The 14,294-nt window shown below is 39.0% G+C and overlaps 1 protein-coding gene across 6 annotated transcripts in view; it reads left to right on the plus strand.

Annotated features, from left to right (window-relative positions):
• The window catches only part of PIP5K1B (phosphatidylinositol-4-phosphate 5-kinase type 1 beta), a 114,075-nt gene that overhangs the window by 56,005 nt on the left and 43,776 nt on the right, over window positions 1-14,294 (plus strand). For all 6 annotated transcript variants that reach the window (XM_074570447.1, XM_074570445.1, XM_074570448.1 and 3 more), the window contains 2 exons: window positions 252-382; window positions 10,781-10,898. In XM_074570447.1, coding sequence (XP_074426548.1) covers window positions 252-382; window positions 10,781-10,898 — 249 coding nt within the window. The remainder of the gene's footprint in view (window positions 1-251; window positions 383-10,780; window positions 10,899-14,294) is intronic.

A 14,294-nucleotide genomic window follows, 5' to 3' on the forward strand; every position in this document is an offset into this window, starting at 1 on the left:
GCACCCAATGTCTAAATTATCCGGGCAATTTGAAAAGTCTCAGTCTGTACACCCAGAGAATTGATTTTATGTAGCTTTTGCTACAATATAATGTTTCTTTTGAATCTTTTGATTGAAAAGCAGTCATCTCTCTGAGGTCGAGGGGATAAAGATGACATGGTGGTGTTATGAAAATTTTGCATATAATGTTACTGATAAAGAACAAAAATCTGTTTTTAGCACACTCATGCTTGAATTTTATTTCTACACAGACTGCATCCTCAGCTATTAAAGGTGCTATCCAGCTGGGAATAGGATACACAGTAGGAAACCTTACATCAAAACCGGACAGAGATGTTCTTATGCAAGATTTCTACGTAGTGGAAAGTGTCTTCCTACCAAGGTAAGGACAAGCTTGTTCAATTTATTTTCAATAGAATTTCATAATGAAACTCTTAACTAGGTATTTCAAACAAGGATTTTTTTTCTAGTTCTTATGAAATGGGGTTAGAGTAAGTTTAATGTATGAGAACTTAGAAAATTATGCTGTCTTCATGTTGTCATTGAAAATGAAGGTAGGGAGAAAACTGGGAAGATCACACTTCAACTGAAGATTTGAGACATGTCACATCTAGAGAACGAAAGTAATTGTGACACTTCCAATTAAAATGGCTGTTAATTACAATTGGAAGTGATTTGTGGATCTGTATGCAGTTAAGTATTATGTCCAACATTCACGTTTGTTTAATTTCAGTTTAGTTTTTTAGAAACTGAGAATAATACTTCCCATTTTGTTGACGTGTTGTCAAAATTCATGAAAATTGAAGTCCTGCAGTACTAAGAGTAATATGAGACTTTACTCTACACTATAAAATTCTATCCAAGACTTTAGCCTGTAATGAGGCTCAGGTCGTACTAGCCGACTACAGGTTGTGCACCATTACTGCTTTGCATTTGTTCACCTCAGTTTGTATCACTGTGAAGTCGATGGTATAGAATTTGTAATAATATAGTTATACTGATGAGAGAAATCAAGGTCATACTGTATTGGGGGGTTCAGAAGCTGAAGTACAGTGCCATGTGACTTTTCCAAGTTACAGGGAACTGCTGGAGAGGGTGCAGCAGAGAGCCACCAAGATGATTAGGGGACTGGAACCCCACTCTTGTGAAGACTGAGGGATTTGGGTCTCTTCAGTATGGAAAAAAGATGGCTGAGGGGGGATCTTATCAACACTTAAAAATACTCAAAGGGTGGGTGTCAGGAGGATGGGGCCAGGCTCTTTTCAGTGGTGCCCAGCAACAGGCAGGACAAGAGGTAATGGGCACAAACTTGAGCATAGGAAGTTCCACCTAAACATGAGGAGGAACTTCTTTACTTTGAGGGTGGCAGAGCACTGGAACAGGCTGCCCAGAGAGGTGGTGGAGTCTCTGGAGACATTCCAAACCCACCTGGACGCGTTCCTGTGCAACCTGCTCTGGGTGACCCTGCTCTGGCAGGGGGGTTGGACTAGATGATCTCCAGAGGTCCCTTCCAACCCTATGATTCTATGACTCTATGCTAGGAATGGATGAAGAAGGTTTAGGAAAGATACTTCAAAACCAGGACAACTTCCTCTGTTCAGTGTTATCTGGATCCTGAGAAGTGCTGAATACCAGTAGTGCTCATCATTTCTGTAAGGACATGCTATGTATGCAGTATTTCCCGAATTTGGGAATGCTTTCTGTGAGTTTTTTTAACTTTTGTTCACGTGCAGTTTGAATGCTACTTCATAAACTGTTTCTAATAATTTACAATCCTTAAAAATTACTGATGTCACTTAAATGAAGTTAAACCGACAATGTACGAAATAATTGCAGGCGCTTTAAAGCTGATCTCTCCTCATGTAAATTTGCTTGATTCAACTCCTGTTTTCGTCTGAACTGAGATATCCTTTAAGGAGAAAAAAAAATTATTTCTTATGTGAAATGAAGATTTTACATTACATTTTTTGGTTCCTAGTAATTAAGGATATTCATGTTCTTGTTCTGGTGTTTAAGGTTTGTGCACAGTTTTGAAGTCTTTTTCTTGTAGGTTAGGTAAATGTATAGAAGTTAACAATGCACATGTGTTTTCATGCACTGTAAATGCAAAATTTTGTTTGTTTAAAAAAATCCAAATTACAGCTGATAAATTTGCTTATCATGTAACAAAGTTTTTATTGGTCTGAAAAATGGAGTGAGAGGGACTGAGCCATCATATTTATGAAACGTGTGACTGTGACAGTGATGCAGGTTTCTGTGGTTTGTTTAGCTGTGATACCAGCTTTGCTGTTCATGCAAATTAAATGAAACGCTCATGCAAAAACTGTTCTATTACATAGGACTATTTTGGAAAAAAAAAATCTAATCTCTATCTTTTTTTAACATAGTTTCAACGGAACAAGTAAAATAAAATGGTTTATAGTCTGTAGCATTGCATATGTCTTCTCTCCTGTGAAACTTACATGCATGTATATTCAGAAATGAGATTCCCCCCTTTTTGTGTTGGTTTTAAGGGAGAGCTGGAGTGATCCCTCCTGGCTCAAAAATAAAACAAAGGCAGAAGGAATAGCCTATTTGCACTAACATACAATTTATTATGAAAGCTTTAGTAACACCTTTCTGGATGGTTTCCTGTAAATAAATAATTAAATCATATGAAGACAATTAGGCAAATGAAAGTAATGGCCAGAGCAGCATAGCTTTTTTTTCGCATGGCTATCTAGTAAGCAGGAGTGTATAACAGTGCGTCATCTTGACTGTAACAAAGAGTATCTTTATAAAGAGCACTTGCTGATAACATTCTCTGTGAAACTAAAGGTTGGCTATCCATAGCAATCTCTTAAAACCATGACACTTGATTATATTTTTTTTTATGCTAATGCACAGAAATGTCAAATTTCATGTCCTTGCTATGTTGTAATATGACGTGTACATTCATTTACCTAAAATGGTTTCAATCCAAAGTGGTATTAGTTTGCATAAATTGTAATAATTTAGGATTGTAGATAATGATACAGGCTTTTTTCTTTTTGGTTGAGAGTGTTGGGACCTTGAGTCTTTCATGATGGCATTATGTGGATCGCTTCTGAGTTGTATCTATAGGTAGCTGCGTTACTCTACTTGGAGGTAGAAAGCTAAGGTTGCGTGTTCTCTCTGGACAGGGCTGCGCTCCCAAGGCGTACCTCAGGTGCTCTTCACTTTTTCCGAAGACAGTACATACATGTGAAGGCAGTATTGCTAAAAGACATTACTTCAATGACTTCTCCCACCTCCTGCCTGCTTTGGATTGGTCTGGGCTGAAAGTGATTAGCTGAAATTAGTTACACCAGCAGGTCCACTGGGCTGACCTCTACCTGGAAGCAACCTAGAGCAAGCTGAGGTTAAGTCAACCTTTTGCCAGATGTCCTTAGCTGGAAGAGAACCTGTTAAGTACAGCAAGTTTGGTGCTGAAAGCAGGTCCTTACCAAGCAAGGAACAACATTTTTCCTCTTTCTTTGGGTACGCATAATTCAGCCGCAACTCCCAAGCAGGCCATTAGCTATACTTCCCCTTCACTGTGGCCAATTCACAGCAGCCTGCCTCTTCGCAAGCTGTCCTGCTCCCCTTTTTCCCATGTTTTCCCTGCGTCCACCTCGCCTCATCTGGGCCTGGCAGCCAGGCGAGAGGACAGCCATTCTGCGGAGTCGTAGGCACACCTGCTGCTTCCACAGCAACAGGAGCGTTGTTAACGGTGGCAGTGATAAAATAAACCTGAGCTAGTTGAAGTGCAATGAAACAGCAGCCTGCACACCAGTGAGCAAAATAATATTATCTGTGCCCTTTACTGTCAGGGGAAAATAGTCAACGGTTGCTTACAAATTTTACCACTTGCAGAAGATAAATAGTCTCTGTGTATTTCTCAGCCCCTGAAGTGAACCTCAGCACTGCCTGTACATCAGCTTCAGTAACCAGAGTAAAACACCTGCAGCGGTCCTCAGGATTCATGAAGGAGTGAGAAAAACACCAGGGAAAAGAAGTGGCCAGTTCAAACCTGGACACCCCTGCTTATTGTGGAAGCTGTGGTGTCAATCAGGAGTAACTCCATGAATTGCAGGTTATGCTGGTCCAGAGTTACACTGTAACTGGGTAAAATTGGTCAGAGTTTAGCCCAGGTCCTCATTTAGGTGTTTACTTCAGGAGGTGTGTTTGAGTGAAGTACAGGTACCTCAGTGCGGTGGGTGGATTTGAATTGCAAAGGTGTTTGCTTTCATTTGTACATTGTAGTGGTGGAAGAGTGCCTTTGTCACTTTCTGCTTCATGTTGTGGCATCCCCTTCATCCCTTTCTCTTCGGGCTGCCCAGGAGTTTATAACATGTTGCTTTTGGGAACTAGGTGAGTATTACTAGGGGCTGCTATAAAGGAGATCACTGAGAACCACCGTCTGGATTGAATTTAGACGGCACTATGCAAATGTGCTCCTTGGACTGAGAAACAAATGCAGTCTGCAGTGAGCCAGTTGATTCTGAAGATACAGCATGTGAAGCCTCCGCCCAGCTCCCTGAGTCAGGGTGAAACCACGGGGGGAACTACTCCAAGTAACCTCTCTTCTGGTTTTTAAGCACCGTTTTGGAAATCCAGCAATGGAGTTGCTTCCCTGGTGCTGGTACTGCTGCAGCAGTGGCTGGATGGTCCGGTGGGAAGGTTGTGCATCTTGCCTGTGCTCTCCATGCTCTGTCCTACGGCTGTGTGGGGTATATTCTCCCCTTCCTGAATTATGCTCTGTGCCCCTGACTTCCTTGCTTGGAACCAGTTCATTTCTTGGTGGCACATTTAGCTTCCAAATCAGTCATTTGTGCAATGTGGCTGCAGCAATGTCTTGACACCTGTTTGATTCAGGTGAGGACCTGGCTCCAAGTTAGGTGTCGGTGGTTAGAAAGGCTTGTTGCTGAGCTGGTAAGCTGAGCTGTGCCAGGCAGTAGTGTCTCAAGCTGGTCGCTGGGCCATGCAGCTGCCTGTCAGCTGGCAATGTGGGCAGCTTGTTAAGCTCTTCCAGAAGACCCATACTAAGTAAGCACATTTTCTGCGATGGTGCTTGACAAGCTGAACAGAAGCTGCTCCGTTCTGTCAGCTAACTTGGCATGTCAGTCGTATGCAGCTTCAGAAATGTGGAGCATTTGAAGCAAGGCACTTTCAGGCTCCATCTTTTTGTTTTCCTAGAGGGAGGCTGCTGCTAAGCACAGCTGTGAGTTTTACCTTTTTGCAGCAAGCTGTTGATCAGTCTTGTGTGCTTCTTTTGCTAATATGCTGTATTTTCAGGGCCTGGACCCTGAGAACACTTGCTATGGTTTCTAATTTAACTAGTAAGTCTGTTAGATGCTGTTGACCTGTATACACCCTGCAGCTACAGTCATCTGTTCAGCAAACTGGTTCAGTTACAAATTGCTTTCTTGTGATGCTAATGAAAGATCATTCAGTGTTTTCTGCTATTTAACATCAAAAGCTTAATATTGTATTATGATAGCATTTGGATGACAACCCAAATATGTAGTCAAAAGTACTAAGAAAAGTAAAACCTTGGACATATTTTAACTAGTCTTGGTTTTACCCTGCATCTTCAACTGAAGTGTACTGTTTTCTGGTATGTTTTTGTGAAACGGTTTAGAAAAATGAGGAAAAGTGACACTTGCACTTGGAAATATCTCTCTACCAAACCTGTATCATAGGTTACCTGATGGGCTAAATGGTGTCTTTGTAATTAAAGAAGTATAGAATGCTCTCCAAGCTCGGTATGAATAGTACTCAAAAAATGTTCACACTAACGCTTAGTTGTTGTGTAACTTATGCCACTGTATTTGTTTCCAGTTGGGCAGTTTCACAAGACAGATAAGAAAGTAGCCTGAAGCCTTTGATAAAGCGCAGCTGCTCTTTGGTGCTTTGGTTGCAGAGATGCACAGGATGACCCAAGTTCTGACACCCTTTTTATGGTTTGTGAGTAGAGTGATAGCACCGATAGGAGGAAGTTGTTTCTGTTTGCAAAATAGCTAGTATTCCAAAAGGGGGTACTGGGACAACATAACCAAAAATATGTTTATTACTATTTACTAGTCTTAGCTACTTTTAGTGTCAACTTCTTGGTAAACCTGTGATAACCTGGGTACTTGTGTGGTTATGCAGACATAAATAAACTGTTTTAAGTAGTCTGAGACCCCTTGCTGAGACTGGCATCTCCAGTTGGTTTTGAAATAGTCATATCATTGTCATAAGAAAATGTCTGTGTATTCAGCTGTTACGTAGATATAATTGACTTGACTTGTTTTGAAGTTGTATTTTAAAGCTGCCTTGCAGGGGACTGCTTAGAATAGCATATGGTAACCAAGAGTATAGGAGAACATACAGTGAGAAACAATGGTATTGCCACTGGACTTTATCCCGCAGTATGAAAAAAACAAACACACACCTATTTATACAGGTAGCCATAATACCTACTTCCATCATGTGGGAAACAATTGCTTTCCTGAAATGATATACAGGAAATTAATACACCAAACCCCTATCTGATCTGGTAGTATATGTTTATTGGATGCCGTTTGTAGAGTTTAAAAAAATGTTTGTGTATTGTGAAAGAACAGCTTTATCTAGGAACTGTGAAACTGAAATTGGGTACTCCTAGTTTTTAATATTGGGAGCATTTCATTTCAGGTGTTTTAAAGATTTAAAAAGGAGTTGCTTTCACATGAGAGAACTAAAGTGTTCCTCCTCTTCAGTCTTTTTCAAATACATACAAGAAGGTTATACATTGGCCCACAACTACAGTGTGATTATTTCTTTTGTTAATAGCTACATCAGAGCCTATTATCGTTGCTCAGCAATGAAGGGTTGCTACCAAGAGATGCAGCTAGCCTTCTCTGCCCCTTCAGATAGGTGTCCTATCTCCTGAGTACATCCTACCAGGGTGAGGCCATAGTAAAGAAAAGCTGCCAAGAAACTTATCTGGGTGTCGTCTTTAGCAAAAATTTTTGCAAGCCACGGGGTTAGCTGTTAAAAATATAACTAGTTCATTTTTAGTTTAATATTGCATGACATACACTTTAAATCAACCCTCAGCATTTACTAAGAGTGTTAAGATGCACATACTGTCATTTCTAGGTGTGCTTGATTTAAAAAAACAAAGAAACAAAAATGAACTGAAATTTAAGTATTAAAGTAAACTTGCATAATAAGCTTAATCTATCTCTCTTTTTTTTTTCTTTATTCTATTTACCAGTCTTTTGCTTTTGTGTGATCTTACAGATGGGGTTATTAAAATGCTTCATAAGTTACAATTGCTTCCTAATCTTTCCAAAGCCTATGTTGTTTGTCATAACTTGTATACACAGGCTTGAATTCCTCAAGATGGCCATAATCAAAGCTGGTATTAAAGGCCTTTATTTCCCCCCCCCTTTTTTTTTTCCTGGTAGACCTGTGCCATAAACTGTCTGAGAGGAAAATTATATGATTGCCTCCATTTTTTTATAGAGTACATTTCTATTATGTCCGAAGCTGCACTTTCAGATTAAGTTTTTTGTCAACAGATCATGGGTATTTTTCTTGTTCAACTTCAAAGACCTAATCAGCCCCATGAAACTCTCTAGCCTGATTAAAAGTTGTTATATGTAGTGCTTTGTGCATATACTTTAATCCAGCCAGAGTGAAACACACTTGTAAAATGCGCCAAGAAAATGTGGGGAAAACCATAAAATATATTCTCTCAAGAGCTAATAGAGTGAAAGGTGAATAATTTCATGTCTAAATAAGGTAGAGATGTATTTGCATCAAGCATTCTATAGAGTGGAAACTGCCCTTTTTGGGTAGGAACAAGGACATATTCAGCCACAAGGAACTGAAGGTTGTCTATTACTGTAGGAAATAACTGTAAGTGAGGGTGCTTTTTCTGTTAAAGTAGCGACCAGAAAACCTTACAAACTTTGTTGCAGAGGAGTAAACAAGAAATCTTAAATTTGTGTTAAGCTTGCTTCTTGCTTCACAGAAGAGCTCACTGTTGGGATCCTGTAAGCTGTTCTATTAGACAATGAAGCTGAAACAAATTAATATGTTTTACAGAAATGGTAAGGCCTGATAAAAAGCTCTGCATACCTTTAGCAAAAAGGATTTTTTAAGATGATTTTACACATAATGAAACTTGTCTGCATAATGAAATCGACTATCATATCTGTAATAAAGTAAGCTCCTGTGCTCTAAATACATGGAATTGCCCTTTGTGTAGATTCTGTTCCAAAATAATTGCTGTTTTACCGTTATTCTGGAATAAATCTCCGCTTGTTATGCATTGCGGTCCACCTGCAGACCCAGTATTAGTCAGTTTACTCCATATGCACTTATGAAATGGCTTAGTCCCATGGTATTATCATAGCAAACCTATCTTCATTTCAGCCTGGTGAAGTTCCAACAACAGTACATGTTCTGGTATAGTAAGGACATATAACCTATTTATTGACATGCTTTCACAAAAGAAGCTTTTAAGTTATGGCTGCAGGATGCAGATTATAAAGGTACTTATATGTACTGAAAGTAGGGCTTTTTTATAAAATTTAGAAGGTAAGTCTTCCCTGACAATGATGTGATGCTTAAGCAGAAAACGCTGCCTGTTCTTGCTTTCATCTTACAACAGTTAAATTCATTTACAAATATGCCCCCAGGTTCCCAGTGTAGCTGTATATTACCCCTGTGGCATCCTCATATTACACAAAAATTCAATGAGATGCATCCATCTATATAAATCTTAATGTCGGACAAGACTCACAGTGTTCTGAGCAGTTGAAAGACCTTATAAGAAAAAACATCAGCCAATCTTAACTGTAAAGAAAAACTACCATCTTAAGCCTAGTATTCTATTGGTTTCCATGTTTTACTATGTAATGGGATAATAAAATACATGTGGATTTGTGATACGGTAGACTATAAAGTGATCAAATGCGTTAATTAGGACTAGGCAGCCTTCACTAGCTCTTAACTGTATTGTTTAGCACTCCGAGAAGTAGCAGTATTCTGTTTTTGTATGTATCCTTGGTCATCCACAACCTTCTTTTTATTTGTGATTTCCACACAGAAATCAGGTTGGTTTTTTCCTCCATTCGTCTCCTGTTCAAGAATCTAAAGTATGCGTTTCTGAGAAAGCTTGTTCTCCGGTTCACACTTAAAATAGCAGAAGCTCAGTTCTGTTGGGTTTTGGTGGTATGCATGCAGGGGCAGCTGGGTGGGTTGACTTCCATCATTGAATGGTCATTAAAGGTGACAAGTTCATATGACAAGCATTAATTGTACAGTATTAAAGCTCTTACATATTTTCATGATATTTAATTTATTCTTTGCAGGAATGTTGCTTAGAGTTTATTCCATTTCATATCTGTGTAAATTCCTAGCTGCTTTTTCTTTTTTGTATACTTCGTATATACTTATTGCCAAGCATAGAAGTACATGCTGCATTTATGAATAATTTAGTTAGGGTAAATGAGTAAAGAAGTGCTGGGAGGGCTGATTTCGGCCACTGTGTCAAATCTTGGATTTTGTACTCATCTATTTATCAGACCATTTGGAGACTGACCAAACTTTGTCTTAAAGTGGTTCTTGTTTGTGTTGAAATCATAATGTAGAATTTTACTGATCTGCTTAAAAGCCTTCTGTTAGTTTCCATCATAAATGAATCCACAGTTTTTATATATTTTTTTCTTCTGGCAGCATTTTACTGCTGACCTTTTCCTTTAGCTTAAATGATGTAGTGTTCATCTCAAGACTCCTACAACTGCAGCCTAAAAATACAGTGAGATGGTAAATATAAAACAAAGAAAAGAGCTAAGGAGGCTACAGTGATTTTTTTCAATTTTTTTTTTCCTTGAAGAAAAAACTGTCTTCTAGGCTGGGTCACCCTAGTTAGTCTTTGTCTGTGCCGCATCTAGTTTGAATCTGCATCTTGCATATAAGTGCAAGGGTCTGTACTCTGTGTTCCTGTTTAATCGACTGAGTGTGTAAGCTAGTGCTGGTTCAGACTGAGGTGGGGTAAAATATGTGACGTGACAGGCAGAGAAACAGAAAAACGTTGAAGGTCAGCAAAGCCAGGGTGGCTTCCCAATTCTGGGCTGTACTAGCAAGAAAGAGAGAGATGCTGCAACTGCGGTTAGCCTGCCGAAGAGACTAATGCTGAGGATGCTGTTTCATAAATAAGGCTCAGCCAATCAATGTTTGCTGGCATCAAAAATCGTATGTAGTCCTGCTTCCTTCCCACTGCGCTGGCCGCATGGTTCTGCCTTCTGTGTTGTGCTGAAGGTACAACGTCCGACTGACTCCTCTGCAAACCAGTCCAGGTCGGCAGGGGAGTCAGGTCAGCGTGTGATGTTGTTTTGCTGCGTTGATTTCCAGGCTTTCTGCAACAGCTTACACAAGGTTGGGGTGACCCTTCCTGCGTCGGTAAGATATTAGACTGCCTTACGTTGGAGGGTTATCAGACGTTGTAGCATTAGTTTAAACCCAATCAGTTTAAACCCAATCAGTTTAAACCCAATTGTTGCGCAAATGGGTATGGGTGGTGAAACTAGTAATTTCCTTTAAGGCAGGAGGAGGGAATTTGCTGGCATTTCCATTACACTGATTAATGATGATAGGGAGCTTTATCTGCATTTATGATTCTTGTCTCAGAAGGCCAATGGTTGAATTAGGCAGCTTTACAGTAAAAGTAGCTGCAAGAAGGAAGTCGCTAAAAATTGCTCAGTAATAATTGGGTTTGGTTTATTTTTGTTTTTGTTTTCAGTGAAGGGAGCAATCTCACCCCTGCTCATCATTACCCTGACTTCAGATTTAAGACGTATGCACCTCTTGCCTTCCGCTATTTCAGAGAACTTTTTGGTATCAAGCCTGATGATTACTTGGTAAGAGCTTGCAGTTTTCCTTTGAGTTACAAATTATTATAATGTGTAGTAGTTTCATAGTAACAGAAGAGGATGTTTTAATGGTGCCCAAACGGGTAGTAAATTTTGTGTCGGGAGTGCTTTATAACTAGTGAATATTTTTAGTGTTTTATGAAAATTTTAATTCTTCATCTTTGAGAAGATTCCTATAAAACTTGCCTTGTTAATTGACTAGAGTAACTTGAGTATTTACCGCTCATTCAGGTCATTGTTTCTAGAGAGGTTATAATCAGTACTTGTGTGACTTCTACCAGTTCAGTTCTAATAAAGTGCTCTTGTGTTATTTGCATTATTCACTTCATTAAAGAAGCGTTTGTCTGCAAATGTTCCCATCTAGCCTTGAGAGTGGGTGGCAGGCTAAAAAAGAATCATTTTAGAGTATCTCCTTTGTTCTCTGTATTTTATAGTTTGAAGACTTAATCCCTCCCAGTATTCAACTGTTTACATGAGATAAAAGTGATGCATTTGCTGCCATCGTAAAAGCAAGCTTTACTTGGCAGAACCACTTTGTTCGCTGCCAGGGAGGACGATCCACTGTTTTACTTCTCCTGTAGTTCTGCTTTTGGAAGGGTAGTGTGAAAGCAAAGAGCTGGATTGTTTTCTGTATGTTTGCCTCATGTCCAGTTTCTGTCATGCCGGTCCACCCAACCAGTCAGAGTCCCAGTACAAATTAGCAGTTTTGTACTTCAGAGTTTTATTGTTAACTTCTTTTGAATGAGTTTTTAGATCTTTTTCTTCCAGTATTGATAACTGTTTCTTTAAAACCAAAAGAATTTGGAAGAGCTTGAATGTATAAAAAAGAAAAAATTACTGAATGGTGCTGAAACATTACTTCACTGACTTCTGTTGTGTTCAAGAGATTATAACAGTTTTCTTATCTTCTTGGACAATGAGCCCAGAAGCAAAACTTAGCTGGTTTTGCTTTTATTTAGGTTGAATGTGGGCATCTGATTTTAATTCTTTAGTGCTATGTATGGATTTTGTATTACTAGCCCTCATGACAGTAGTTATATATAAAAACAGATCATTCTTTGAATTATAGATTTTAGTATCAGGGAAGTGCAGTTGGGTTGGAGCTTTATAAAGGCGTCATTAAGTAGTATGTTATTTATTTATCGCCTTTTATGGACCTGACAAAAGGCTGAGTGTTTGGGTTGTGTTGCCAGCTGCTAAAAAGACTGTACTTCCTAGAGTAAAGCTACGTCACCTGCAATTTCTATTCCATCTAGGGAAGCATTTGCAGTAACATAAATTACAGATTACAGAAAAACTGCTTGCTGTTGTTAAGAGGTTTGTGACACTCAGTTTAGCTACAAAATGACCAATCCCCGAGGGGAATTCCCAGTGAAGGCAACCGGTTGCAGATCCTTTATCTTCTCTTGGCACAGCAAAAGACACTAGTGATGAAAAGAAGTGCACCTTCTTTTCTTGAAAATGCAAAAGCAGATTTCCTTCAACGAACAGGTATTTTTGTGAAGTATAGTTGTAATTTCAACGTATGTTGTTGTAACTGATGCATGCCTCTGTTAGGGTTATACTTGCTCTGCAAGCATGTTAGAATCCATTTCTGTTGTTTCTGATTCTAAATGGGCATCACTTTGCAAACAGAACAGGTTGCAGTCCCTTGCAGTCCAGAGGCAGATGTGGTCAGAGGGGTACTAGGATCATAAAACAAACCAATTTTTTTAGTTTGAGACCCTTTTCCCAATTGGTTATGACCAAAGCATCTGATTAAGAGTTTGCTCCCAGTAGCATGTGTCAGGGTTCTGGCTGAACAGTCCCTCTTGTTTTTATGAAATCTGGATCTGTCCTGTAGTGATTGTAGTTCCAATTCAGTATCTAAAACACTCTACTGTAACAATGTGCCAACTCATTGTCCACCTGTGGATGAAGGGGAAGGGAAGTAAAGTAAAAAGAGGAGAAATTACAGCAAGCATATGTCAGTTTACACTGTTAACTTGCAATGACAAAGCTCGAAGATTTACGGTTTCACCTTTTGCAAGGAGATTTGGCAGTAATGCACTGCAGGAGTCAGACTGGATAATAAGTGTGAATATATTTGAACAGCTGGTAGAATTAAGTTGTCACTGGAAACTTCATGGAGTACTGGCATTTTGCAGGGAAACGTCTTGATCATAAAGTACTTAATTGTCTGGGGCTTGGCGATTTTTCTTACTTTTCAGTTTTGATTTGGCTTTCATAAGTGTCCAGTCAAAATTAGCTAGGCTCTTTGCATAGCAGCACTCGGTGGGTAGATTTTTATTTTATGGGGATGAACTCAACTGTAAAATGACCGATGCACAGTGTAGGTAACAACTTGTGCTTATGCTATACTGTTTTATTGAGCTTTAATGTTTAGGATAATTGGTTTCAAATGCTTAGAACAATGATAATTACTCGTGAAACTTTATATATTTTGGCAAGAAAAATGCAGGGGTTGCAATACAACTGCTGATTTGCTCTGAAGGTCCGTAGTGTTACAGACCAGTATTTCTGTTCTATCTGTAGACAACTGCAACTATGGGATTAATAAGAAGGGTCTCTCATATTAATTGAAACTGAGTGAAGAAGGAGGGAGACAGACAGGAAACATTTTTATAGTATGCAAAATTCTCTTAAAAATTGCAAGCATGGGAAAAGCCTCAGCTGGTGCCAGTATAAGAAAATGCATTAAGGCCATGGTTTGAGTCTATGAGAAGCGTGCTTCTTTAGTTCAAGTGCTCACAAAATAACGTATTTATTAGATTTTCTTGTGTCACTTTTCTTTGCTATGAACAGTCGCTGAGAGCAATGGCAAGACTCCAGTTAAATTTAATGAAAGCCGTTTTCAACAAACAAAACTGTTTTTTTTTCTTGTGTAATTGCTCAACTCTTCTCGAGCAATGGCCCAATAAACCAGATATTTGTTACTGAAACATTTATTCTTTCTGTTTTGGGAAAACCAAAAGACATGCTGCACGCTAACAATAATGCCCTGGTGCTTACACTACTGACAGTTCATGTCCTGTGTAATTTAGTTTCTTTCAGAAGACTGAAGCCTTAAAATATTGTACGGTACAGTAAATCTCCAAGTGTGTAAAACTGGTGATATATAACAAAGGGAAAGAGCATGTGAATGAAAGTTTAATGATACTATATTTTAAACAAGCTCTCGAGTTCAATATAAACGGATTTTTCTATGTTTTTGAGCTTAATGCCTCCTCTCCATTTAGTTTGAGTGAAGCATGAAGTGTGAATTAGTGGCGCCTTAATAAATGTACATTAGCCTCTGTGTGAGATCTGGTTCTACTAGTAAGGAATACTCATTGGTGTCTTTTTCCTCCTTAATGTGATCATAATTATCACTGTCTCCCTGTG

Source organism: Larus michahellis, chromosome Z (genome assembly GCF_964199755.1).
Source record: "Larus michahellis chromosome Z, bLarMic1.1, whole genome shotgun sequence".
In the NCBI taxonomy this organism is placed as follows: Eukaryota; Metazoa; Chordata; class Aves; order Charadriiformes; family Laridae; genus Larus; species Larus michahellis.